At 41.2% G+C, this 25188-nt stretch overlaps 2 protein-coding genes across 2 annotated transcripts in view; one reads left to right on the top strand and one right to left on the bottom strand.

The window, feature by feature from the left end:
* The window catches only part of CFAP92 (cilia and flagella associated protein 92 (putative)), a 173733-nt gene extending 149299 nt beyond the window's left edge, over nt 1–24434 (bottom strand). The window contains exons 1-2 of the mRNA XM_072044254.1: nt 22971–24434; nt 8633–8753 (exon numbers count right to left, since the gene is read on the bottom strand). The gene's annotated coding sequence lies outside the window, so the exon portion shown is untranslated. The remainder of the gene's footprint in view (nt 1–8632; nt 8754–22970) is intronic.
* Nucleotides 633–14104, top strand: RAB43 (RAB43, member RAS oncogene family). The gene is made up of 3 exons (XM_038185924.2): nt 633–914; nt 11054–11237; nt 12150–14104. The coding sequence occupies exons 1-3, from the start codon at nt 690–692 to the stop codon at nt 12401–12403; spliced, it is 663 nt and encodes a 220-aa protein (XP_038041852.2). The 5' UTR covers nt 633–689; the 3' UTR covers nt 12404–14104.
* Nucleotides 24435–25188: the final 754 nt, after the last annotated feature.

Genomic DNA, 25188 nt, shown 5'->3' with positions numbered 1-25188 from the left:
AAAGAGCAGCTCGTTCTGCAGATTACGTAGGCAGAGGTTAAAGCACAATCCCGGACTGCTGATACATTTCTGCCAACACACACACCGTGCTGTGGTGCAATGTTAGCACACGCACACTGCCCGATGCAGGACACGTAGCACCACGCCGACAACGCCGCTGTGTCAGAGCAGCGCAGCACCTCGCCAGGCTGAAAAAACATAGCCCTGAGCCTTGGGCTGCGACTCTGGAAACAAACCACACCCTGCCTCAGACCTAAAAATGAACAGCCCAGCGAGAGGAGCGAGCTGCACCTCCTGGGTGGCTGCGCGGTGCCCCTGCACCTGCTCACTGCGGCGTGTCGGCGGGGGCAACGCACCGCGGCCAGCACCGATCGGGACAGCGCCGCTCCGCCGGGGGTAACACCGACCGCACACCCGGGGCCGGCGGCGAGGAGGAGGAGGAGGAGGAGGAGGAGGAGGAGGAGCGGCCCCGCGGCAGGGCCGCGCCCCGCGGGCATTGTGCCGCCACCAGCGAGGGCCGGCCCGGCCCGCGGGGCTCCCGGGGGAGGGCCCGCGGGGGGCGGGCGGAGGCGGAGGGGAGGCGGCGGGGGGCGGGCCCCGGGCCCCGGCTCGGCCCGGCGGGGGGCGGCGGCTCGGCGCAGAGCGCGGCGGGGCGGGCGGCGGGCGGCAGGGCCGGGGGCGGCGGCGCCATGCCCGGGCCGGCGGCGCCCGCGGGGCCCGGTGGCGGCGGCGGGGCCGACCCGGAGGAGGGCTACGACTTCCTCTTCAAGCTGGTGCTCATCGGGGACGCCAGCGTGGGCAAGACCTGCCTGGTGCAGCGCTTCAAAACCGGGGCCTTCGCCGAGCGCCAGGGCAGCACCATCGGCGTGGACTTCACCATGAAGAGCCTGGAGATCCAGGGCAAGCGGATGAAGGTGAGCGGCGGCCCCAGCGCCCCCCACGGCCCCCCCCGGCCGCGCAGCCCCCAGGGGCCGGCGAGGAGCCGGGCCCGGCACAGCCCAGCCCAGCACAGCACGGCCCGGCCCGGCCCGGCCCGCTGCCCCGCTCCTCCCCGGCTGTTTCCCGGCAGGGGCAGAGCCCTGAAGCTCCTCCCGGCCCGCCGCTGCTGCCGGGGTTCGGGCCGGGGTCGGAGCCCGGCTGCGTGCCCGGCGGGGCGCTGGGGCTGGCGGGCTCGGAGGGGCCGGGGAGCGCTTGGCAGCGGAGCCACCCCGACAGCTCGCATTAAGGAGCTTCTTGAGGGGGGTCTTAGAAAGTGCAGCTGCTGCGGCTCTCAGATCTGAACAAATCGACCCTAAATCTGGCTTCTGCTTTTCTCATGCTGGAGGAAATTGTTAGGGTTAGAAAAAGGATTTCATATATCTGGATACATCCGTATGTACATATCGTGATTTTTATGCCCAGTCTCTGTGGCACAAGTTCCATGCAGTGGGCATGGCCTCTGAGCACAGGGGCACCATCAGGCAGTGTGAAGGCAAGGCTGGAGCAGCCGGCAGCTTGTAGGGGGCTGCTGGCAGAAAGCCCTTCGCCAGTCCCCTCCACAGTGAAGCCGTGCAGCTATCTTTACTTACTCCCACTGGGACTAAAAATAACTTAATTCAGCCCCTGCCCAGGAAAGATCATAAAACTGAAAAGCTTTTGGAGGAAAGGTGATAACAAAACACAATAATTGCAGCTAAATTTTGGACTGCATTTATCAAAGTAGGGGCCGAAGTCCTCTGTTGTCTTTTCCTTATAAATTAACTTAGGTGAGCAGAATATTAAGCAGAGAAAGTTGCAGAAAGTGGAAGAAATAAAAGCTCACCTCTCAGGAGAGGAAGAGGATTACAAGTTCCACACCTAGAAAGGTGTTTGCTTTCTTTGTAGTATCTTACCTTTTCCTTTTGTGTATGGGGTTAGCTGAGGTTAGCTGTTGGAAAGGAATCTCAGCTCATGCTATTACTTTCTCTTCTGTGCTTTCCAGCAAGAGAGCAGTTAGAGGTGGGATTTCTCCTTTAAGATTGAAACCTGGCGCAATTTAAATGCCAGGCACACACAAAGTGACAAATGTGTCTGATCCTGCTGCCAGGGGGCTCAGCTAGGCACTTCAGGACAAGGGCAGGACTAGCCCAGGGCAGAATCTCCCAGGTGTGCTTTCTCATATCCTCAATACTGAGGCTTGAGTGTAATGAAACCTGTGGATTATTTCCCAGTATTTTACAAATGGCAAACAAGAAGATGCAAGCCTCATGAGCCTTCCTTTTGTTTTAGATTATCCTGTACTTCCATGTAAAAAATGAGGGATGCCCAGATTGAAGAAGAGTACTTTAAACATTAGTTGAAACAAGTTAATCTAATGCTGCTGCTAATGATATACCTTGTAGTTATTTTTGTTGGCTGCTGAGTCAGTACCACAGCTAGAATATAAAAACATTCTCTTGGAGGGTGTTTTTTTGTTTGTTTGGTCTCTTAAGGTGTGCATTGTGTGTGAAGTTTATATTCCAGTCAGGCTTTTCCATTTGGACTGAGATTTCGAGCAGTGCATTTAATCTCAGCGGGTTTGTTCAGCACGTTATAGGGAATAGAAAATCAGGAGGCATTTTATTACACTTTTGTGGGCTCCCTTACAACGTAGGCAGATCGGTACGATCAGGTGTGTATGGCTGACACATTGTCCAGGTTTGATTTTGGTGTAGCTTATACTGCTTCTAGGAAAAGCACTGCAGCTATCTGAACAGATCATACCCTAACCAGGTAGTAAACAAGCCTGTACATGTGCTCTGGAAGCGCTGTTTCTCGCTGTGTCAGTCACGTGAGGAATACTTGCTTAGAAGTGTTTCAGATGAATTGTTAACTGGGCTTCCTCAAATCATGATGCATTCAGGATGTGTCTCAAATAAAATTTGCTTTACCGTTAAGATCCTTACAAACACATGCCAGGCAATTTCCCAGCGCTGCTCCAGCTTCATTATGGATTTACACTAGTCAAGACAAGATTCTTCATAACGAATGAGAAGGCTTGTTTTGTGCTTAGCAAATGGTGCAAGAATGAGAAAAATCCAGTTTTTGTAACTGGATCATCTTTAAAAGTTCTTTCAGACCAACAGAAAAGTCCAAAAAAGACCAAAAAAGTCCCAAGGAGCATTTGAACACTACTTGCTCCACATCCCCAGTGGCCTGCGCTTCATTTTTAGACAGGGTAAGGATAGTATTACAACATAACTGAGTAAGTATGAATCAGATGCTTATTTTGAGATTCGTACAAACTTTTTAAGGTTAATTGTGTTACTGTCTCTTTCTATGTAAAACTGTCAATGTTTTCATTACAGTTATATGTTTCTGCAACATTTGGAGCACAAGGATTTTCAGTCTAACTTAATTTTGATGCATTTTTGTTGGAGAGGGGAAAAGAAGCATCTTGGGGGAGTAAAGGTGAAGATTCTGCAAATAACTTGTGGTTTTCTGTTTTTATTTTTAACTCAAGTAAATCTTTCCTTGCATCTTAAAGCTGTAGTCTTCCACATGTCTCAAATGACATTTCATACACAACTGCTGCAGCAGCTACTGAAAGCTGACTAAGCGTCATACGCAAAGGGAGGTTACTGCTGGAGAAAGGAGCCATTCATGGACAGTCCTCATAACAGCAGCTTTCTCTAGAGTAATAAAACATAAAGCACTGGCAGTGCAAGCATGCCCAATATGTGCTAACGTAGATTTGCAGAGATTTACCACTAACAGAGGGGAAGAACAAGTAAACTCTGTGCCATCCAATCTGTTTCTCTTGTTGTTCTTTCTTTCAGATTTCCAACTGCAATTTGAAATTCTGACCGGTAGGATTGCACGAGCCACTGGTCAGTGGGACAGGCTTCTCTGAGCCACGGGCTCTTGGAGGCAATGGGGCTAAGAGGGAGCCATGCAGGGATGTGGCAGATCTGGCAGGCTGGGTTTTAATGGAACTTGAATGTCAGAGCTACTGGTGATGACCACCTTGATTTTGTCACAAAGGCAGTTTCTGACCAGCATGTATCCAGAATTGTTCCCCTTCAGCTCTATGAAATATCTGCAGTTTATCATCACTAACAACAAATGCTCTCGTATATGCTGTTTATCAGGTTGCAGTTGTGGTGTTACACTCTTATCTCCTGTGTAGCAGACTTAGTCCTACAGGACAGAGACTGCGGTTCCCAAAAGTCGTGGTTGTTGACTTAATGCATAGCGAGTAAAGTCCTATTGATAAAATAATTCCATATTCTTTGAGCAATAGAAAGAATCTGGCAAACAGAACAAAACAGTTTCCTAACTGTTCTATCACTGTAGGAAAAGATATTTATAAAACCATGTAACTAAGATTTTACATAATTATAAGCAAGGACATTCCTGAGTCCAAGTCTGTGACTTGTAGCAAGTAATAATAACAAAATTCCTTTTATTTTCATGAGCATCCTTGTGAACTGATAAATTTATAGGGTATCTCTAATGTCTACTTTATGATGCTATTTTATATTGTTTTACATACAGTGACTTTTTTGTTTATGGTATTATTTTTCTTTCTCTTACCATATCTTTAAGAAAGTGGCAGGGGAGAACCTTTGAAAACAAACGCATTCCTTTTATAACAATTATTTCTTTATGTACCACTGCACTTCTTAATTTACAAGCTTTCTGAGCCCTTATGATATTAAGGTTCTGGGCTTTTATTCAGGCTTCATGGCTGTAAATATATTATTTTCAGAATGTAATGTGTCTTTCATTACCTGGCCAAATCGCAAGTAATATAAAATTATGATTTGTTAGCTGTCACGATTCTGGACTGATTGGAAGGTCAACTCCAAACAAACCCCAAATTTATCATGAATCGTATCAGATAAGGTAAAAGGGAGAAAAATAAAAAATACATGTATTTGGGGGAAAAGACCAAAAAAAAAAAAGACAGGAATAAAAGGAAAACAAAAGGAAGAAAAAGAAAACAAAGTTATGTTTATCAACATTGCTAAGCAAACACAAATAATGCAATTGGTTATTACATGGAAGCAGTGATCTTTGATATCTAGAGGAAAGTGTAGCTCTCTTGTCAACTACTTTGACGCTCAGAACAAGAGATCGAACAAGAATGCTGAATTCTCAGCAAACAGGGATTCCTTATTCTCAGAGAATTTTGTAGAGGAAACAATCAAACGGATCAGTTTATCTGAACTGTTCTGTCTATGAACGTTACTTACACTGCTTTCCAGAGCTTGGTTTTGTTGCTTTTGGCAAAGGTTGTATAGATCAAGTTGTAAGATCTTTTCAGTAAGGCTTTTTAGGAGTCAGTGTTGTGATTTGCCAGTGTGCCGAAATGTATATTATTGTTTGCCATTTGAGATGGCAGGATGGTCAGTTGGTTTGGAATTATTTAGCAGAGTCTTTGCGTCCACAATTTCAATTCATGGGAGTTCTATCAAAGCTGCTCTAGTTTGAAGAATCCATAGTACAAGAGTGACATTTTTATCTTTATAATGGAAGTGATCAGCTACAGAATATGCTTAGTGATTAATACTGCTTCACCAACAAAGGTAGACCTGAACTTCCGTGCTTCTCTAGAAGAATCAGGAAAGTATTTAATAAATTATGTAGGAAGTGAGGGAGGGGGAGAAACTTTTTCAATTATCTCGAGGCCATTTGTTAAGCATTAACCTTCGATAAGCTATGTTTATCAATGCAAGATGAGTGAGTCTGCATGAAAACATTTGATAATACTCATTTTCCATGCTCTCTGGTCAGTCTGTCACTCACCATTTTCAACACTGTCAATTTCTGTGGTTGAAACTTTTTCTTTGAGCCTGATCAGACAACCAAGACCGACCTGCCAGAGAACCATCTTACATCTCACCACCTTCTGGTTTAAGGGCATGTATGATTTGCTGGAGTTTGGTAGCTACATGTGGCTTCCCTGTCCTCCCTCCTCACATACTGTGAATGTGTGTGCTTGTTAGTTAAGGCAACACACTTCTGAAGAGTCATCACACAACCAGGTTGGCGAAGTAATTGCACAGATCTCATAAATGGCTGTCTATGTTCAGTTCCACAGCACCATGCAGACTTGGTTCAGAGTTATGAGACCTGCGCACACTGATGGATGAAATAAACTGTTCAGATACTATAAAATCTGAAAACTATTGGTGTATGCACACAAAATCCAAAGTGCCCACAAAATATTTGGCTTCTTTTACCATTCATGGCCATCCAACAAGCATGGACACATACAAATATATGGAATGCTTACATATATTTTTGCCTAGCGTTTTCTCAGCAGCTGTACAGGGATCCTATGCATGTGCTCTCAGATCATGAGAGCTGACAGTGCCAACCCTCTTTGAAGCACGCCTCTTTGAACTTGCTTTCTCAAACATGATAGCCTGCAATTACTTACTTTTCATGCGGATATATACATATTTTTAAATATAAAGCCATAGAATCACAGAGTATTTCAGGTTGAAAGGACTTCAGGTCTCCATCCAACCTCCTACTTGAACCAGTCAGCTGGGAGAACAGACCAGGTTGCTTAGGGCATTATCCAGTCTGGCCTTGAAAACCTCCAGGGATGGAGACTGCAAAACCTCTGGACAACGTGCTCCACTGTCCTCATGGTGAAAAATCTGTTCTTCACATCAAGTTGAAATATTTCCTGGTTCAATCTTTGTCTGCTGTCTCTCATCCTTCCACCGTGTGCCACTGTGAAGAGCCTCGCTCAGGCTTCTTGATGGCCTCCCCATCGGTACTGGACAGCAGCTAATAGGTGACCTCAGTCCCATTCACATGCCAAATAAGCCTGGTTCCCTCAACCTCTTCTCACAGAGTATGTAGTCCCGTTATCTGACTATCTTGAAAGCCTTCCACTCAACTTGCTCTAGTTCTTTAATGTGTTTCCTGTGCTGGGGATCCAAAACTGGACACCATATTTTAGTTGAGATCTAGTATGTGCTGAGTAAAGGAATAATCACCTTTCTTGATCTACTGGCTTTGCTGCTGTCCATACAGCTCAGGATGCTGCCAGCCTCCTTTGCTGCCTGGGCACGCTGCTGGCGCCAGCTCAGCTTGCTGTCTGCAAAGCCCCCAGGGCCTTTTCAGCACAACTGCTCCACAGACAGTCAGTCCCCAGCCCACATCACTGCACGGAATGAATGACATATATTCTGTGCATGCTCCTTTCCAACAAGAAAAGAAGAAAAAACAAGTACAAAAAACGTTCAAGACTTTGTCTAATGTACTCACGGAAAGCTTTGATTCCACAGTGATTGTACGGTCCTGAAAAATCGTACAGGAGTTAATAGCAGGTTTAGCACTTTGCTATTCAGTACCAGCCAGTGCTAAGAGCTCTGGTGTCCAAAAATTTCAAAGCTAAAAGCAGACCAAAATAACCAGCTTCTGTAGTAAAATGGGCATTCAATAGTGAAACAACTAGCACAAGAAAGGTAGCTTCTTGTCTTAGTTCACTTAGGGTATTCTGTGCTGGCCTTCTGAACAATGGGTGCTTATCTGTTCTCTATCCTGTCTTTGTTGGTTACTGGAGATGGTCTCCCTAAAAGCCTCCTACCACTCTCTCATTTCATAGGTATGTTCTCTCAGGGTCCTCAGTTGAATTTAACACAATTCTCCAGCAATCCAACTTCTCGTTGTCTTTCTTACAGCAGAGCTGCTGCCAAGGTGATTACAAAACCGGGAATTGCTTAAAAACAGTTAAAGTTGCTAAGTGACATGTGGCATTTCATCACATTATTTATAAAGCTCAAGCACTTAAATTGCAGAGATAAATACTTAAGAACCTCATATCACATATGCAGTATATGACACATTTATATCTATTTTTGCAACCTGTGGCTAGTACAGTTTATTTGGCATTGTTTTGGTATTTACATCTAACTTTACTAAGGAACTTTTAAATGAGAAATACCGAGCCTATATTTTTTTCAAAGAATTTGCAATTGCTGTTTCTTGTCAAGAGTTACATGCTTGTAAATAGTTTAGTGGAGAGATAAGGTTATTGGATTGGTTCACACCCAGCAGCAACAAGTTAAGCTGAACAGGTGTATTTGGGATTGGTCCAAGATGGTTTTGCCATTGCTGTAAAGGGTAGTTGCCCCAGGAAGGTGCAACCTGCATGCTTTCAGTACCGAATGGCTGTGTAATTAGTGCTAACTCTTCAAACAAAAGAAAAATCCATATTTTTCAGTTAAATCTGTGAATGAAGGTGTACAGTGAATCAAATTAACAGTTCCTAGTTTCCGTGCAGAGAGAGGACAAGGACATAAGGACATGCAGCTGGGACGGCAAGTTTCTGATGACAGTGTGGCCTTAGTTTTGCTTAAGCAAGTCATTAAACCATGTCCTTATTTGACTGACTTCGCCTGAAAAAGTGATCACTCACCTGGCTCCTGCCAGCAGAAGTGACGGGCGCAGTGGCAAACAGGTGTGTCATTTGGTATCTATGTTTGCAAAGTATCTGCTTGTGGGTTATGTCACACGACAAGTCTAACACATGCTGTAGTCTCAGCATTGAAAGCAAAACCACAACAAACTGAAGATCTTGTAAAAAGCTAAATGATTCTGAGTCCGTACATTTAAAGAGAAGGGACAATTAGGGAGCATGAACTTTAAACTTCCAAGGGAAAGAGCCTACCCGGAGGATGTTGCCTGGAAGGAAGACTGCTGCCTGCGCTCCTCAGAAGGTGAAGCCTGTCTGTGGTCTGTGCTGTTCCCAGCAGGATGCTCAGGGCTTCAGCAACTTTGTACTTTGAGTCCTGTGAATGCACAGACATAAAAACTTGAGTAAAAAATGTCTGGGAGTGCTGTAAGAACTTCCTGGTGTCACTGTGAGGTTGCTCTATCACTGTTGACAGCCTGTGGAGATTTGGGAGGACCAGAGAAATACAAATACTATACTTATCTTCAGAAAGAGTGAGAAATGCTAGGAACTACAAGCTGGTCAGATTCATTTTGGTCTTTGGGAAAATGATGGAGCAAGTCCTCCTGGACAAATTAAGATTTTATCTCACTTTGAGCAGGCAGTTGGCTTTGTCACCTACCAAAATCTGTCCCAACTTCAGTGATTCTGTGATTTTATGGAAGGTACATTCATACAGATTTTCAAAATCCAGTGTAAAGCATAAGGCCCAAGACTAGCTTGCTCAGCCACTCTACAGGTAAAACTTTTTTTTTTTTTTTTTTTTTATTCCATGAGAAAAGTGTAAGCTTAAATATTTTTTAAATTTAAAAATTATATAAATCTTCTATATGCACAGTATCTCAGACCTGTCCCAGGAGTTGAGTAATCACCATTAGCTTTATTTTGCACTTGACCTAACCAAATGCTGAGATTTAAAACTGCATAAAGGACACAAAGGTCTAGTGGGAGGCTTGAGTGCAGAGAGCATCAAAAGCCTGCTATTAACTTCCTAGTCTCAGTAATTATTGTCTGTTCTAGATAATTAACTGTTCCATTAATAAGCATTGTTTTGTTGTTTCCTGTTTTCTGAGTCCATTACAGTCCCTTCTCCTTTGCTGAGAAAACTGTTAAGAAGTACTTTTTTCATTGGACTGATTCGTTTTAAGCTGTACATACATTATTTGGGATCTAAATGCTAGTTAGCACAGGAAAGCGATTTGATCTCTACAGCCTTTTTCAAAGTGAAAGTTTCTGCTCAAACATGCAGCAGAGTCAGATCATGGAAACAAAATACTAATGTGCAGAAGAAATAAATGGAAATGGTTCTGTATTATTTGGTATAAAACATCACTGAAGTTAAGTTGTAGTCAGATCTTTATAGGAAAGAGATTCGGAGAGAGGGAAACAAATAAGTAGCACATCCACAATATGGAAAGATTAAAACACCAAAGAATGTGTGCTTATGTCCTGTCTCATTTAAGAGGAGATGCAGAATGTACTGAATTGTACACACAAATGGTCTCTCATTTATCATTTGGGAAAAGAACGGGAAAAAAAAGCAAAGTGAAATAGAAGGACGGAAAATGTAAAATTATAAATAAAAGTCTTTGGCTTCATTATTAGGATATATTGAAGCCAAGAGCTGTGAAGGATTCAGAACGGATTAGTGATTTGTATGGAGAATGAGAACATCTGCAGGTACTTTAGATTAGAAGCTCCTGCGACATAAACCATCATGTTCCAGGACATCAGACAACCTGCAAAACAACAGGATTTGAAAAGAAATTTTCCCTACTAACAGGATATTGTGTTTGTCCACTCTCAAGTATTTGGCATCTTCCTCTGGAACATCTGGTACTGGGAACTTAAAACCTGATACTAAACTCAGAGCTGTTATGCACCTAGATGTAGGCAAAAGTACATGAGCTGGGCATTTCTTCTTCCTTCCCAGATGCAGTCTGTTCTTGCACCTAAAAGCTCTCAGGAGACTTCAGAGTCTAAATGTTTGACCAACTGTTGGAACCTAGAGATGTTGGCATTTCTTTTATACATTCTTTTACGCCTTCTTTTATAGATTTTATGTATTCTATATATATAGTTTTATTTGTCTCTTATTTCCTTATCAAACAACCTTGGTGCTCTCACGTGATACAACCGCCGCCTACTTCAGTTGTTACTGCCTCTGTTAGCAGACCTGGCAAGACTCCCTCAGTACCTCAGCCAGCGTGCCAGTGAAAGGCCACCTGTAGTTTCAGTAACACACCAGAAGATGAACTGGAGTGTTTTGGCTCTGGTCTTGTTTTCATAACTCTGCTAGAGAAAGTGACAGGGGTAGGGCTGGGCACACCAAAGTGATAACTTCATAATCTGCCACAGAAGGACGCATCAGAGCTTGTCTCCAGCTCGCCAAAACATCTCAATGCAAATAGAAATTTAAGCAGCCAAAAGCAAAAAAAGAGTTCTCCAGTGTATATTGCTGTCCTTAAATCATGATCAAAGGACTAGAAAACGTAATGCCACTATGTATTACCTATAAGGGGGATAAGGTTATTATAACAAGGTTATTAAATCAAGTCCTAGCTTTTGATTCAAGAAAACATAATATATACTGAACCTTTACTGCCAGTATCTCATTGCATGCTTTGTTTTATTTAGTTGCAGATCTGGGACACAGCTGGCCAGGAGAGATTCCGCACTATCACGCAGAGTTATTACCGCAGCGCCAACGGAGCAATCCTGGCCTATGATATCAGCAAGAGAGGCTCTTTCTTGTCCATTCCTCGCTGGATCGAGGATGTGAGAAAGTATGCTGGCTCCAACATAGTACAGTTACTGATTGGTAAGTTCAAGTCTCGGAATGAAAATTTGAATAGCAGCACTACAGGGTACTGTGTGATGTACGTAGTTGCAGTACTCATTCAGGTGGTTAAATGTTTTGGCTTTGCTTGCAGTTAAGATGTATGTAATAGAGCTGATTGAAAATTTTCCAAGTTTTTTATTTTTTAATCAGGAAATGCTGATGCATGAGACAAATGTTTTTAAGATGCCTATCTGCCTGAGTGAAGTTCTGTTAAGAATTAGGCAGCTTTGTGTCAGAAGCCAGCTTGGAAGCCACGCTTTGCGCTCACTTTGTGGAGGACTGGGTACCCAGGATTTCCAGGTTTTGAGGCAGAGCTGCTATGGAGCTGTTCCGGTGATCAGAACCGTACGGTTTTAGGGGCAGGAAGCTCCATGGTATCGAGCAGACTTGTTTTAGGGGACTGGGACACCCACAGACTTCATGGACTTTGGAAGGACTTCAGGGCAGCCAGAATTCACCAGTTCTCTTGGAAATTCTGCCTCCCAGCCCCAATGTTTCTGAGTGGGACACCGTTCTCAGGGCTTGCAGACCTGCTAGTGCACCTTCAGTGTTCTAGGCTTCCCTGGGAGCCAGAAGACTGCTGTTGTTTTCACATTGTCTTCCTTGTCTTTCCTCACAGAATGGTTTTAGCATTGATATTTCCTTCTTTACAGTCTACAGCTGTTGCTCTCCAGTTGCTCTCTGACTTTTTCTGTTCTCCGTATGAATCACACAGAAATACATGATTTAGTCCAACCTCCTACTCAAGGCAAGGCCGACGTCAGGTTGGTCAGGGCCTTTTCAGTTGGATTTTGAGAATCTCCAAGAATGGAAGTTTCTGGAAAATATGAGAACCTTGTGCCCTGGCACAAATAGTCATTATAAATTTCTCTGTTTTTATTTTTCTTCCAGGAAATAAGTCTGACCTAAGTGACCTTCGAGAGGTTCAGCTGGAAGAAGCTCAGAATCTGGCTGAACGCTACGATAATATCATCTGTGCCATAGAGACCTCTGCAAAAGACTCCAGCAACGTGGAGGAGGCTTTTGTGAAGATGGCCACAGAGCTCATGATGAGGCATGGAGGCCCTATGTTCAGTGAGAAGAATACTGATAGCATCAAGCTTGACAGCAAGGACGTTGTAGAAGGATGGGGGTGTGCTTGCTGATATGAGCTAGGTGAAATCCCTAACTTTACTGGAATTTAGATGGTGCTTCACCCTAATGCTGAGTAGCACAGTAGCCATATTTTCCTCCTTCTGTGAAACCAGCAATTTTGTAGAAGTTAGTTAGACACAATCCTGTTTGCTTTGGTGTCTTTTTTTAAAAGGGGACTTTTGAGAGGTAGTCCTAAAAGTCAAGCCCTCTGAAAAACTTACTCGACATTTGTCCCTACCATTTTCTTTTCTGTGACCTTCATGCCAGTTACAAAAGTGGAGGAAAAAACTTTGAACCAGAGATGTGGGGTAGGGAAACAGATGGCTGGAAAAGAGACTGCCACATACCCAAATTCTGAAGCAATTGTCATGGGATTGTTGGCAAAGACGAATAGGCACGCTTGACAGCGTCTCTTTAAATGCTCAGCACTCCACCAATGACCAGAAGGCCTAGAAGCGACAGAGAGTGTCTGATCAAGGTATTTCTATTGTCAAAATACCCAGAATTTTGATTACAGGACCAAATAGTCACCTGTCCAAGGGCATATGGATTGCTAGCTAGTACTGGAACAGGCCCAGGTGGGACAGCCTTCTCTCAGGTTTTGTTTTCATTTTCTTAAGTTATCATTTTAATAGATAGCAAAATCACCCTGAGCGGTATCACCACTTGCTGTCAAGCAGGGTTGGACCAGTTTAGTTATTTTAAATACAGTCTTGAGGAGAGGGTAGGTGTATTGCATTTGTTACTGTTTGCACAGGGATAGCTCCCTTTTCCAAGTGGGTATCATTGATTTTTTTGCTCTCAAGTCTATCAGTCTCATTTGAAATTACAGACCTGTGCCACTGGAAACAGCAACTGGAGAAACCTTGAACTGTCTGGTGGCTGTGATCTCTTGCCATGTGCCTAATGGCCATATACAGGGTTAATTCTGGTCGTACATTTGGTATTATGTTACCCAAGTGTTCGCTGCTTAAGTGGCATAAGTAGGATTTGGTTGGTTGGTTGGATTTTAACTGTCTTTTTAAATACAACATGGGTGTGTATTTGGAAAGAAGACTTCAGAATAGCAGAAAACTGCACGCCCTGCAACTTCTTGGTTGTAAGAGTCTAGCATCTGGAGTGATTACCTCCCACCTTTGTACTCATCTGCATCTCTCCCTGTCACAAGTTACTAATCGCTTTTTATTTCTTGAAAACTCAGCAGGGATTTTCTTTAACTGTTGATCAGAAGTCTACATTGTTAAGTAAAATAGGTCTCATAATCCAACTACATACAGTTGCCTTTCAGATTCAGCTCTGTACTGCATGTTGTAGATACAGTCCAAGTACTGGTGGCAGCAGCCCTTCCTGGATTTACACTCTCAAGCACCTTACAAACTTGGATTTGCAAAGGGAGCAGAAGCAGGTTTATTTTTAATTCTGCTGTTAAAGCAAAGGTGTTCAGAGGTGCAAGTGATTTCTGCAATCCTCATTCTTTGAAGGAGCTCATTTACAGAAAGCACTCACTTCAACTGAAGTCACTTGTCCCTTTTGAAAATCTTGATCAAAAAGGACCAGGTGGATTGGTTTGCTGCTAGGGCTACACCTGTTTTTAGCCATTCAACATATCCAATGTCATGAAAATCTGGAAGATTTAAGAAAGGGCTAATGGATCCTAATTTCAATACTATTCATTTTCGTACAGAAAATATTAAATCATTCTTTGGACTTTCTGTTTGTGTTTTTTGTTTGTTTTGTTTTTAACTATGAAGTAGATTATTGAAGAGTTGCATATGTTTTGTGGCCTGTTTGCTCCTAATCTAAGGAATAGTTTTCAAGTTTTATAGTTGTAAGAGTGAAAGGGCTTTACATTTTTCAATTAGCTTTTCACAATTCTAACATTTTATGTGGAAGGGCAGGTTAAGCTGCAGTATTCAGTAGTATTTTTGGATAGTTTTCCAGGACATTCCCAGCTCTCCTGCATCCAAAGATTACAGGCAGTAAGTGCTCAGCAGTAGTTAAAAACTGAAAATGAGAATTGTCCAAACTCCAGATTTTCTATCACAAATCCTGTACCCCACTCCCAGGAGAACCTGTGAAGACAGTCCAAGCCAAAATTCAGTCCTGATTACTGTTTTTCTTCCTGCTTAGGTGGGCCTTAAGCTACAGAATACTAGCAAACATTTGACATATTATAGTTTACACCTGCAGGTCACAGGCCTGCAGTTCTGCATGCATGAACGTGGACCCTCAGATAAGCTCAGCCTCCCAGTATTTGCAGGAGTAGTGCCAAATTATTGAAGCCATGCAGATAAAATTCGATATGCATTTAAGAACAGTATGGCTACTACTCAGATTGAAATCAGGAGTTTACACAGTAACTCATCTTAAAGCTGGAGCAAGATGTACAAGGAACAGATCTTACTTCCAGTGAAGTCAGTGAATGATTGTGTTTTTACAGTAGATGGAGAAATGAGGAAGCACTGATCCATTCCCTTAATTTTGGGTTTCATTTAGTACATTAGCAGAATTAGACCAAGCACTAGACTTTTCCTTATGATTTGCCCCTATTTCTCTCTTAAGATAGTGCTGAAGGTTGAGATTCTGCCTGCAGGTTCCTCTGTTTCAGTCAGAACACATGAAGTACAGAGTCAGTGATTTGTTCGCTGCCTTTTCAAATGATGGCACCCAGCAGTTGAGGTTAGTTTTCATTTTGCTGCAAAAAGACTTAGACTATGGATGGCTTCAGGTCAGCATTGTTTAGTAACTCCTGAGTCTTCCACATTATAACAAGTGTAATGCAAGTTGCCGTGTTGTACCTAACTGAACAAAGAAGAACAAAGAAACAGATGGAAGACTTGTGATTTTTTTTTAGCAGCAGAGTGACACAACCTGACAGCTTGAGCTGTCAGTAGTAAGAGGCTATTTCAGTTACAGTTTCTTGTTCTATTGGTAATAGCACAGTACTCACTAGATCGATAGCTTCTTAACCAGAAATACATTAGACAGTAAACAGAACCTCACTCCCTTTCTGAAGACTTTTGTTAGATCCATCACTTGCACACCCAGCTATGTAATTCAGGTAGTAGGAATCCCCTCGTGTTGGTTCAATTCCATTAGTCCTGTTTGAACCAAAAGGCTACCTGGATGAAGAGAGTGAGTAGCCATAAACCTGAGGTTTACAGGTAAAAAAAAATATTTCACCTCTCAGGTTGTAAATGTGCACTGATGTACATCAAGTGAATAATTCAGCAGCACATGACCAGAGTTCATAGCGTAAACATTTGCCAAGAATTCTGTTTACTGGCAGTTGAACATTAACAAGAATATGGTGCAGTAATAGTGTTTAAGCAGATCTCCTTGGTTGACCATGTATCTGCATTAATATGTATCGCTTGGTTTTGGCAGTACCCAAAGTGTGCAAAATATTACATAAACACAGAAGGGAACATTGATCCCTGCCCTGTAACAATTCAGAGTGGAATGCAGAGGCAAATACTGAAATGAAATCATCAGCAGAATGTGGTTCCCGGAGTGTGGGCAGTTATCCTTTGTATTGATTTGTGATTTAAGCTAATTTTATCTCCAGTTACTCATCCAGCCTGCCACGAATGGAATTTTTACAAATATTTATTGTGTAAATATTATATAATATGTCAGCCCAGAAACCTACTAATATTTGTTTTGCAAAACAAATTTAAAACAAAAACACTTAAGAACGGAGGAAAAGTCCTAATGATTTTATCACTCTCCCTGTAGTTGAAAGCAGGTCTCTTTGTGGCAGGAGTAACTACAAACCTGAATGAAGCCCAGCTAACACTGCGTAGATTTCTTAGAGCTTCATGGAAAGTTGGGCTCTTTCTCATTTTTTTCTTTGACTTCAGAGAAGATCAGATTTATTTGAAAAATAGAGCTGATTGTCATGTGTTGCATGTTACCACGGTAAAGGCATTACATTCTGTAGATACTCAAGCAGTAGTACACTTAAATAACATTAAAGCCTTTCCTTGATGTTTCCCTGTCATATATTGTCCCACTGAGATTCATACCTCCATTATTTAGTCTCCTAGCCAGCCAACTTGTGTCCAGTTGATCATTTGAATGTTTTTGGCCATCTCATGCCAATACTGAGGTATCTGGGATGCGATAACATTATTAGTTTCCCTTCATGGAATTGTGTTTCGTAGTGCTATAATGTGAGTCTCTTTAAATTTTGGATGTATTTATATGTTATTTCATTAGTAGAAATCATTAGCTTTATGCACCTACTTCCAAAACATTTCTATATTAACAGACCACTGAAGTTTACCCTATTGCATCAGTTTGTGTAAACACAGTAGAAGAAAATGAAACTGAGAACAATAGGTACTTTGTGAAACTGAAATAAAGTTACTCTCCTTTTGATACCTTCCAACCTTGGAGAGTGCTCAGTTTAACCCTGCAGTCATTTTCTGTGGAGACTTCACAGAAACAAACCAGGTTCTGGGTAGAACAAGCCACGAGTAAAGAGCTGGGGAAAATCCAAGGAAAGGGGAGCAGGTACGTGTACTGTTGTGAAGCAGTAGTTTTCCCGTGACTCGCTTCACCACAGGAGTTTATGATCACCACGCAGCTTGTATTCCCACTCTTGTGGTTCACGTACTAAGGCAATTAGAAACCAGAGCAACAGATCAATGCCGTGGGTAGTTCACAGTGGAACTGAAAGGAGACAAATCCCAGAGTTTAGGCAAATCACCCTAAACATTTTGTATCATTTGAGAAAGGGTAACTTTTTTTTTGATCAACTGAAAGGCATTTTAGATTTACAGACTGGCAATAAAATATGCCATATCATTAACCCCTACAGAGTAATCATCTCATTTTACTGCAGTTATATGAATTATGGTGACTTCAAGAGTCACAGAACAGACCCCTTCGTCTGTTTTGGTCTGTTCTCAGCTTTGACATTTCTTTTCCTCCAGAGAAGATGACATTCATAGATTTGGGAAATACTGTCTCAGATTTAATTTTGTAGTATCTTTTGGTGCTGACCATCCTACTGAGGTTTTGGTCTGAGGAAAGATTCCTGGGTGTGTTAGTTTTTGCTGACCAGGTCATGTCAGATTTCTTTCAACTCTACTAAATTAAGTTTTAGAGCTATTCAGAGCAGCAAAAATCTCAGATGTAAGCACTAAAATGCAGTCCCCACTGTGTACTTTAGGGAAAAGCAAACAAACAAACTATCCCATAACTAGGTGTTCTGATTTCCAGCACAAGTTTAGCCTTCTGTATCCCTTTTATCATTTCATTTTAGTTTACTCAGAAAAGAGCAAGGTTACAAAATTAAAACAGACCAAGGCAAAGGGATATTTGCCATACGTGGAACTGTTGCCAGAGGTTAGATGAAAAGAGACAGCACACATCCTATCCCAATTTTAGGTATCAGTCATATTAAAGAAACACTAAATGCTAAAAATGCATTTCAAAATAATTATTCAAAGGAAAAATGGTTGTGATTTTTTTTTTAACCGTGTCTTTTAAACAAAGATTTCGCCATGAATACTGATACAGGCAGTTACCCATGTCATATTTGTAACTTTAGGTGTGACTGAAGGCAGACTGTCAACAACTGCCTATAGTCAACGGCCAGTAGAAAACCAGAGAACAGAGTAAGTTCACAAGAATGAGAAAAATGAAGGCTTGAGTTAGTGAAAAAGGATTTTATGTTTTGTCTTGTTAAATCTGATAGGTTTAGTCAATGTTTACTCAGTTCAGAGAACTAATTTCCTTCCCAAAGGTAAAATAAACTACACAAGTAGCTCCATTTTTTCTGCTTTTGCTTTTAAATAAATTTGGCAGCTGTCTATGCTGAACAAGAGGGGACTGATAAACTAGCTAAGCATATGGTAACAGACACTGTCCTCCAGGGACATCCTCTGAGAATCTTCAGGAGATCAGATTCAATGTCACCGAGATCACAAACTGATAACAAAACTATTGAGGATCTTTATCTTTAAAAGGTCATTTTCCATGTTTGTTTTGCAAGACATTTTTAGACTTCGGTTGAGTTACTTTCAGTTTGATTATTGAATTGAACTGAACTGCTGACACTGATTTCTACTTTCTTTCTGCCTCAAATTCACTAGAAAAATGAGGAACAGATCTTATCACAAATCTCTAAAGGGCCACCAGATAAACTGTAACCAGCAGGGGTTTTGTACACGCGTAACTACCAGTCTCCTGGCCCTGTGATAGTGACTTAAGATCTTTAACTTGTATATCTGATACTGTACTCTGAAAAATATCAGTTGTCTAGCTCTGCCATCATTCGCCTGATGAGGTAGTGCAAGTAGGTAGGTACAGCAGCTTCCCAAAGCTGCTTCTATCTAAGCCACTTCTATCTAAAGCTCACATAACCCATTCAGAAATTAATATTACAGCTAAATTACTACAAATGTACTATTTTCTTTGAATTTAGTCATAAAAATAACAAAATATTTTCCTACATTTATATTTTTAAATCATAAAGTCTAGACGAAGATACTAAAAACAGCAGTCCCCTATTTTAAGCTTGCATACTTAAAATGCAATGTAGCTGACTACACTGTAGGAGTTTAAATCCTAAGTCCCCACAAACTCACTAACACATCTTAAAGTAAACCCTATTTGAATGTAATAGCTACCTAAAAGGATCCAAGTTTCTGTAAATGTTAGCTTAGAAAAAGTACCTGACATATGACCAGGATCAGGGCAAGCTAGCAATCAATTTAAAAAAAAAAAAAAAAGACACTTCTCCAGACAAAAGCATGGGAAAACATTAAATGGAAGACTATTTCCTTAGAAATTGTCTTTTAAAGCATCTGACCAACAACAGCGGTATACTTCCAAAAGGCAGTCTCTTTCCAGTAACCACCAACAGCCAATTACCCTGCAGCGTTCTCTAGAGCAGGTGATGAACAACACCCATTGCTTCTGCACTAAGTTCTGTAAGCAGTGCAGATGTAAGGAGGTGATTTTGGGTATCAAAACTATTGCATGTGAAAACAAGGGTATGAAAGATTGTCCTTTGAATATGGCATGCAAACTTACCTTGACAACTTGAAGCTACTTTTAAGGAGTGAATTAAGAGCTGCAGTTTCCATGAGATTAAAGCTTCAGACAGATGCCTACCAATGTCTTCGAAAGTATCTAATTCCCACTGGGAGAAGGAAAAAAAAAAAAAAAAACAACAAAAAAAACTTGTGTGGAACTGGGTTTGCATTAGGGGGAAATCAAGGGGCTATCAGAAAAAATACTTCCATGCAAAGGGCAGAGCCATCCTCGTTATTCTGTATTTTTCATGTTCATTCCCTATTTCCGTGCTGTGCATAGATAAACATTTTTCCCTTTGCAAGCAGTATTAAAATAGATCATTCTAGGTATGAAAAGTAGTTTGACACTTGGTAAAAGAAAATGCTATCTATGTTTTCTTAAGGAAGTGACATATTGATGAGGAGAGTAAATTTACTAATACAGCTTGGTGGTGTAATGTACTCACCACGTGGAGTTGTGTTTGAATGGTGCTACATAAACTTACCGCTTCAGGACCTGGGAAGCCAGTGCATGAGATCAGACACCGTTCCGTTTCCCAGGCATAATATCCTGAGCAGAAGGTGAATTTACTTATTTGTAACTGTTTAAAGATTTGTCTTATTTTGTCTGTGTGGAGAAATGCTAAGATTTTTGATAGTCAGATACACTCAGTGTTGTCAACAAACTTTTCCCTCTTTTGTGCCTCACTCACTGGTATCTGATAATTTATATAAAACCCAGTCTCCAGAGGATGCACGACTCTAGAGACTAGATAGCATTCAAGTGAGTCTGGCTCACACACCTGTTGGGGAGAAAATACAAATCTCTAATTCATATTGAATTCATTCAATGCATTCCAAAATGATTTGAGGGGTTGAGAGGATAACAGTGTTACAATTATTCTGCATTTTCTAGGACAAATTTGTTGCTGTTTTTCAAGGTTTCTTCAAGAGATGCAGGCTATACATTTCTAATCATCAGTAACTACTTTGCTTACCACAATATTGACTAGATCATTTGGAATATGAGGAGACAAGGGAGCAAGCTTGCATACTACAGTATTTTTTTTTTATACTTTACTTCCATCTATTTATGAATTCATTATGAAAAATATTTTTAAACAGATATGAAACCTGCTTTTTGTTGTGAATTGTAGTGTAGTGGATACATTGTACTGTGTATCATTAAAAAGGTTTAATTAAAGTAAACATCTGGCAATTAGTATCTTTTGTTATTTTATACATGTACCTTGCTTTAGTTTATCAGAGACAAAAATCAAGATTTTAAGAAATTCTCTATCCTATTCTATAGTGCTGTGATGGTCTTCTAATTTAACACAAGGTAGTTCAACGTACTCCATTAAACAAGCAGTACTTAATTCTTCCTCTAATACCTACAACTGCTCATCCCTTACAGAAATGAATGCACATAGAATTGATTCAAAGTCTTCCATGTGCAAATGGAAGACTAGAGGTATAACTAGGGGTGCAAATAACTTTTTTCAGTGTTTACAGTCAAATATAAACAATGTGATTAAAACTGCCTTCCCTAGGGGACATTTAGATCCTGGATTTTATTTGATTGCTGTAAGTTAAACGAAACAACACCCCTTTCTTTTTACATGTCCCTTTAATTCTAGCATCAGTAGATGAACTAAACAGACTGTTAACACCAGCCAAAATCTCCCCTTGCACACCCTTAAAACTGTGAACAGGCAAACCTAGTCAGAAAATGTTATGCTGAGAAACAAACAAACACATCAAGAAAAAACAACCCCCTGCTCTGATCTGTGCTGCCCTTACAAATTCAGTAAGTGCGTGCAACTTACAAATTAAAAGCATTAGCAGGTCTCCTTCAGTTTCTTGTGGAAAAAATCCAGGACAATTGCTTAGTTGGTTTATTACAGATGCATATAACAAACATTTCAAAGGCACTTCCTACATTTCTATAAACCTTTCCTTGAATTATCTAGGACTGTGGAATAGTTTGGATACAGGAGGATATTTATAGCACAACCATTTTTTAATTGTCAGTAAGGCAAGCTGGATTTTATTATGTAGCTTTAATCTGCAAAAAAATATTTTTTAGTGTGTAAATTCACTAAGTATTTTCCCCCCCCCCCATCTACGGTCAGGATCTCAGCTGTTAAACTAGCAAAAACACATCCATAGATATATTTCCATAAAAAAACAATGAGCCTCAAGTCCTGTTGAAAATCCATTTCTTACTCTGAGAAATATTCTTACCTATTCAACAGGTACTGCTTCTGCTACAAGAGGTTAATCTCTAGTAAACCCATGTGGGTGCTTAACTCTACATGGTTAGCACAATCAAGGATTCAGAGCCTGACATTCAAGATCAAAGAGGAGGGATAACTTTTAATTAAGATCAGTAAAAGATTCTGGCTCAGCTGATTTTCAGATTTTTGGGTTTACTGTGTGTGTACCACCTGAGATATTTGGAATACCTACTGATCTGTTTTATTCACAAAATCGACCACAGAAATACTCTTTTGAAACTTTCAACATGCAGGCTATTTCAATGTTGAACACAGGATATATTTCATCACCCAAAAATCCAACCTTGTATATACAAAAGATCTGAACACAGACTCAGTCAACTACAGAACCAAAGGTCTGGGCAAGTTCACATACCTTCAGCTGTCTGTGCAATTAGGATAATTTAAAACAATATTTATGTGCATCAATTTCAAATGTATTTGCACATCAGGGTACAAAACCCTATTCAGATAGTATGAAGCCGCACTGTGTTGTCTCCGTATCCCTACGTGCTGATACTGTGCTTGGAACTTGATAAACTGCACTCTGAAAATAATTGCTTCTAACAATTAATTTACCCAGTTGAGATTCAGTTGTAGCTGTAGGGAACAAATTTACTTACATTGGCAAAATCCAAGTTTAGCAACATGTTTCTGTGAATCATTCTGTTAGTTTTCTATGCGTCACCTCAAAATATTTTTTGAGCCAAGAGACGACAAATTGAAGTTCTGAAAATACAGTGCAAAGAAAACAGGGCTGTGGTATGATACCAGCCTCTCTGCAAATCCATCCACTGATGAAACAAAAACCAAATGTTCCAGAGCCTTTCAACTGCATGACCTTCCCACATTTTATATGAAAAGACAACACTGTCACTTCCATGCCCCAGCTGCTTATTTTCTTGTTGAACAAAGTCCAAACAATTTTGAAAAACACACAAACCCTAAACATAGCTAAAATCATAGCTCATGCCAAAACTGAACACTTCTGATTCATTTGAAATTATCTATAGCAAGATGTGTCTTTGTCAGCAGCTGGGAGAGGTTTTAAGAGCACCAAACTCTGAGCTCATCTCTCAAATTCCTTGGGCAAAATTTCTTGGTTCCTGACAGGAAAAACTTACTAAGGAGGGATCAAATGCCTAGTACTTGTTTGGAATCAAAAGAGGAAGGGAATTAGAAGATGCTAGAATTTTAAGTGAACACTGTCTCTTACTATTTTTAAGCATTTTGTCTTTTTCAAGGTCTGCCCAGCTTATATTAACCCTTACCGAGCTGGAGTTCTGTCCACGAGGATGGAGAACTGAAATATACCAGGCCTTGGAGAACTGTGTGGGGGCAATGGTTTCTCATTTTACTACTTATAAAGCATATATTGATAAATAAATAAATAAATAAATAAATCCACGGAGACAGAAGAGGGTCGCAATGCTCTGACTTGCCCTGCTTTGCCTGCGCGGCGCGGTGCCTGGGCTGAGGTAAAGCCAAGATGGCGGACAGCGCCTCCCGCCGGCCGCCCTCAGAGCAAACCTGACCGGGGTTTCGTGCCCCTGGAGAATGTGGTACAAAAACTGGCGCAGATTCTGCTTCTCAGGAGGTATCCCCTCGTTCCACAAATAAATTCACTTCTTAATGAACTTCCCCATACTTTGGGGTTCAATATTCTTCAGTTTTGGTGAAAAACAAAAACCCGACTACAGTTACAAAGGCAGTTGTGTCTGCAAGTGGCAGGGATTTTTCCAAGGGCAAAACAAGTCCCTCAGCAGGAGCTGCTCGCAGCTAGATATGGGCTGCACTGGGTCCATTTGAGAAAAAAATTCCTTTGAGAAATACTTGTGAGCTGTATTCACGCAGCTTTTCATAGAATCAGAGAATATCCCAAGTTGGAAGGGACCCACAAGGCCCCAGCTCCTGACTCCATGCAGGACTACCCCAAAATTCAGACCATATTGCTAATGAACATAGTACAAACACTTGTGAAACGCTGAAAGACTTGGTGCTGTAACTACATCGTTGGGGAGCCCGTTCCAGTGAGCAACCACCCTCTCAGTGAAGAACCTTTTCCTGATATCCAACCTGGAATGTTGAGGAGCATGCACCACTTTGTTTATGTGAAAAACAAAGGTAATTACCAATTAATATCTGTTCATATTTATGGCAGATAAGCCTGGACCATTGCATTTTTTTAGCTTTTAGAAAGCATGCCACATGCATCCTCTCACAGGACGAAGGCAGAAGTACTCCAGGAAAGCATCTCATCCACTTCTGCAGCTCACAGGAATTCAGTCCACAGAAGCATCCCAAATTCATACCATTTTTTTTCCCTGAAAGTCCTGTTTCTGTGCCTGCCCAGGACTCCCCCATTAGTACAGTAAACTGCTTTGCGACCACATCATCCACATCAAGGTAATGTTAGCTATTGCAATAGTAACTCTACTGCAATGTTTTGACACTTCTTTTTTGCAGTTCTCATCTGTACCACTTCCTGAGTGAACAGGAGGCAAAATTCAAATAAGAAGTGTCAGTGTAGTATCTTCGTTTGTAAGACATCAAACAGTATAATGAACAATAATGCCTGCTTTTTCAGCAGTCATACTAAAAAAAGGTAAAGATGACAAGTCTTTTGCTGGAATTCAGGAAAGTAGACTGGTATGGAAGCATTTTGGCACAAACATTTTCTCTAGAATTTTAAATTAAAGTGCAAACTAGACTGGGACTCATTGAGGGAGGAACACATGCTTTTCTACTCACCTTGCAAAGTGTGAGAACCTCTGGCAAAGAGATGCTATACCACTAACATCAGTAGTATTTCAAATTCTGCAGTGAAAGTGTTCAGTATGCATTAACACTGGAACATGGCAATGAGGAAACAGTTTGCTTTCAGGCTCCATTGCTAGCTCTATGTCAGTTGTGGTTGCTGTAATAATTAGAGAATACAATTTAATTCCAGTGCACTTAGTTCAGCAACACCATAATGAAGTTGTAGGAGCATTTAGCAAGTGGGTGCTGTGAGGTCTTTTGCATTCAGCAAGAGCTCCAGATAAACATTCTCAAAGGTAACTCACTATATCCCTTCAAATCTTTAAAATTTGTTTTTCATATTTCACCAAGACATCTGCCCAACTCACTAGTGTACCATGACCTGTGCCTACTACGCTAACGTTTCTCTCAAGTTTTGTAGTAGTTCCAATATATATGTCATCTTTGTTCACCATGCATGGTAACAACTACCTGTTTTTTTTTTGTTTTGCGCTGGTACAGCTCCAAATCTAGTAGCACCCTAGAACACTACTGGGACTCAGTCATACATTCATCTGAAGAATCACATTAAAGATAACTCAAGCAGACTTATCATTGCAAATGATCTAAGAGGACTACAGACTGAAAACCATCCTCCTTTTAGTGTAGTGAAAAAACAGTAGCCTGATTAGTAGCCAAACATAAGCATTTTAAGTTACTGTTTTCATGAGGAATGAAGTTTAAAAGTAT

This window comes from Anas platyrhynchos, chromosome 13, assembly GCF_047663525.1.
Source record: "Anas platyrhynchos isolate ZD024472 breed Pekin duck chromosome 13, IASCAAS_PekinDuck_T2T, whole genome shotgun sequence".
NCBI classification, from domain to species: Eukaryota; Metazoa; Chordata; class Aves; order Anseriformes; family Anatidae; genus Anas; species Anas platyrhynchos.
Note: the sequence above shows the minus strand (reverse complement) of the source record. Positions and strands in the feature narration are given on the sequence as shown.

Excerpts from the sequence above, each read along its gene's own strand:
- RAB43 (XM_038185924.2), top strand. The coding sequence starts at position 690 with ATGCCCGGGCCGGCGGCGCCCGCGGGGCCCGGTGGCGGCGGCGGGGCC. Across the intron at positions 915-11,053 it reads TCCAGGGCAAGCGGATGAAG|TTGCAGATCTGGGACACAGC; the intron begins GTGAGCGGCGGC and ends TGTTTTATTTAG. Across the intron at positions 11,238-12,149 it reads CATAGTACAGTTACTGATTG|GAAATAAGTCTGACCTAAGT; the intron begins GTAAGTTCAAGT and ends TTTTTCTTCCAG.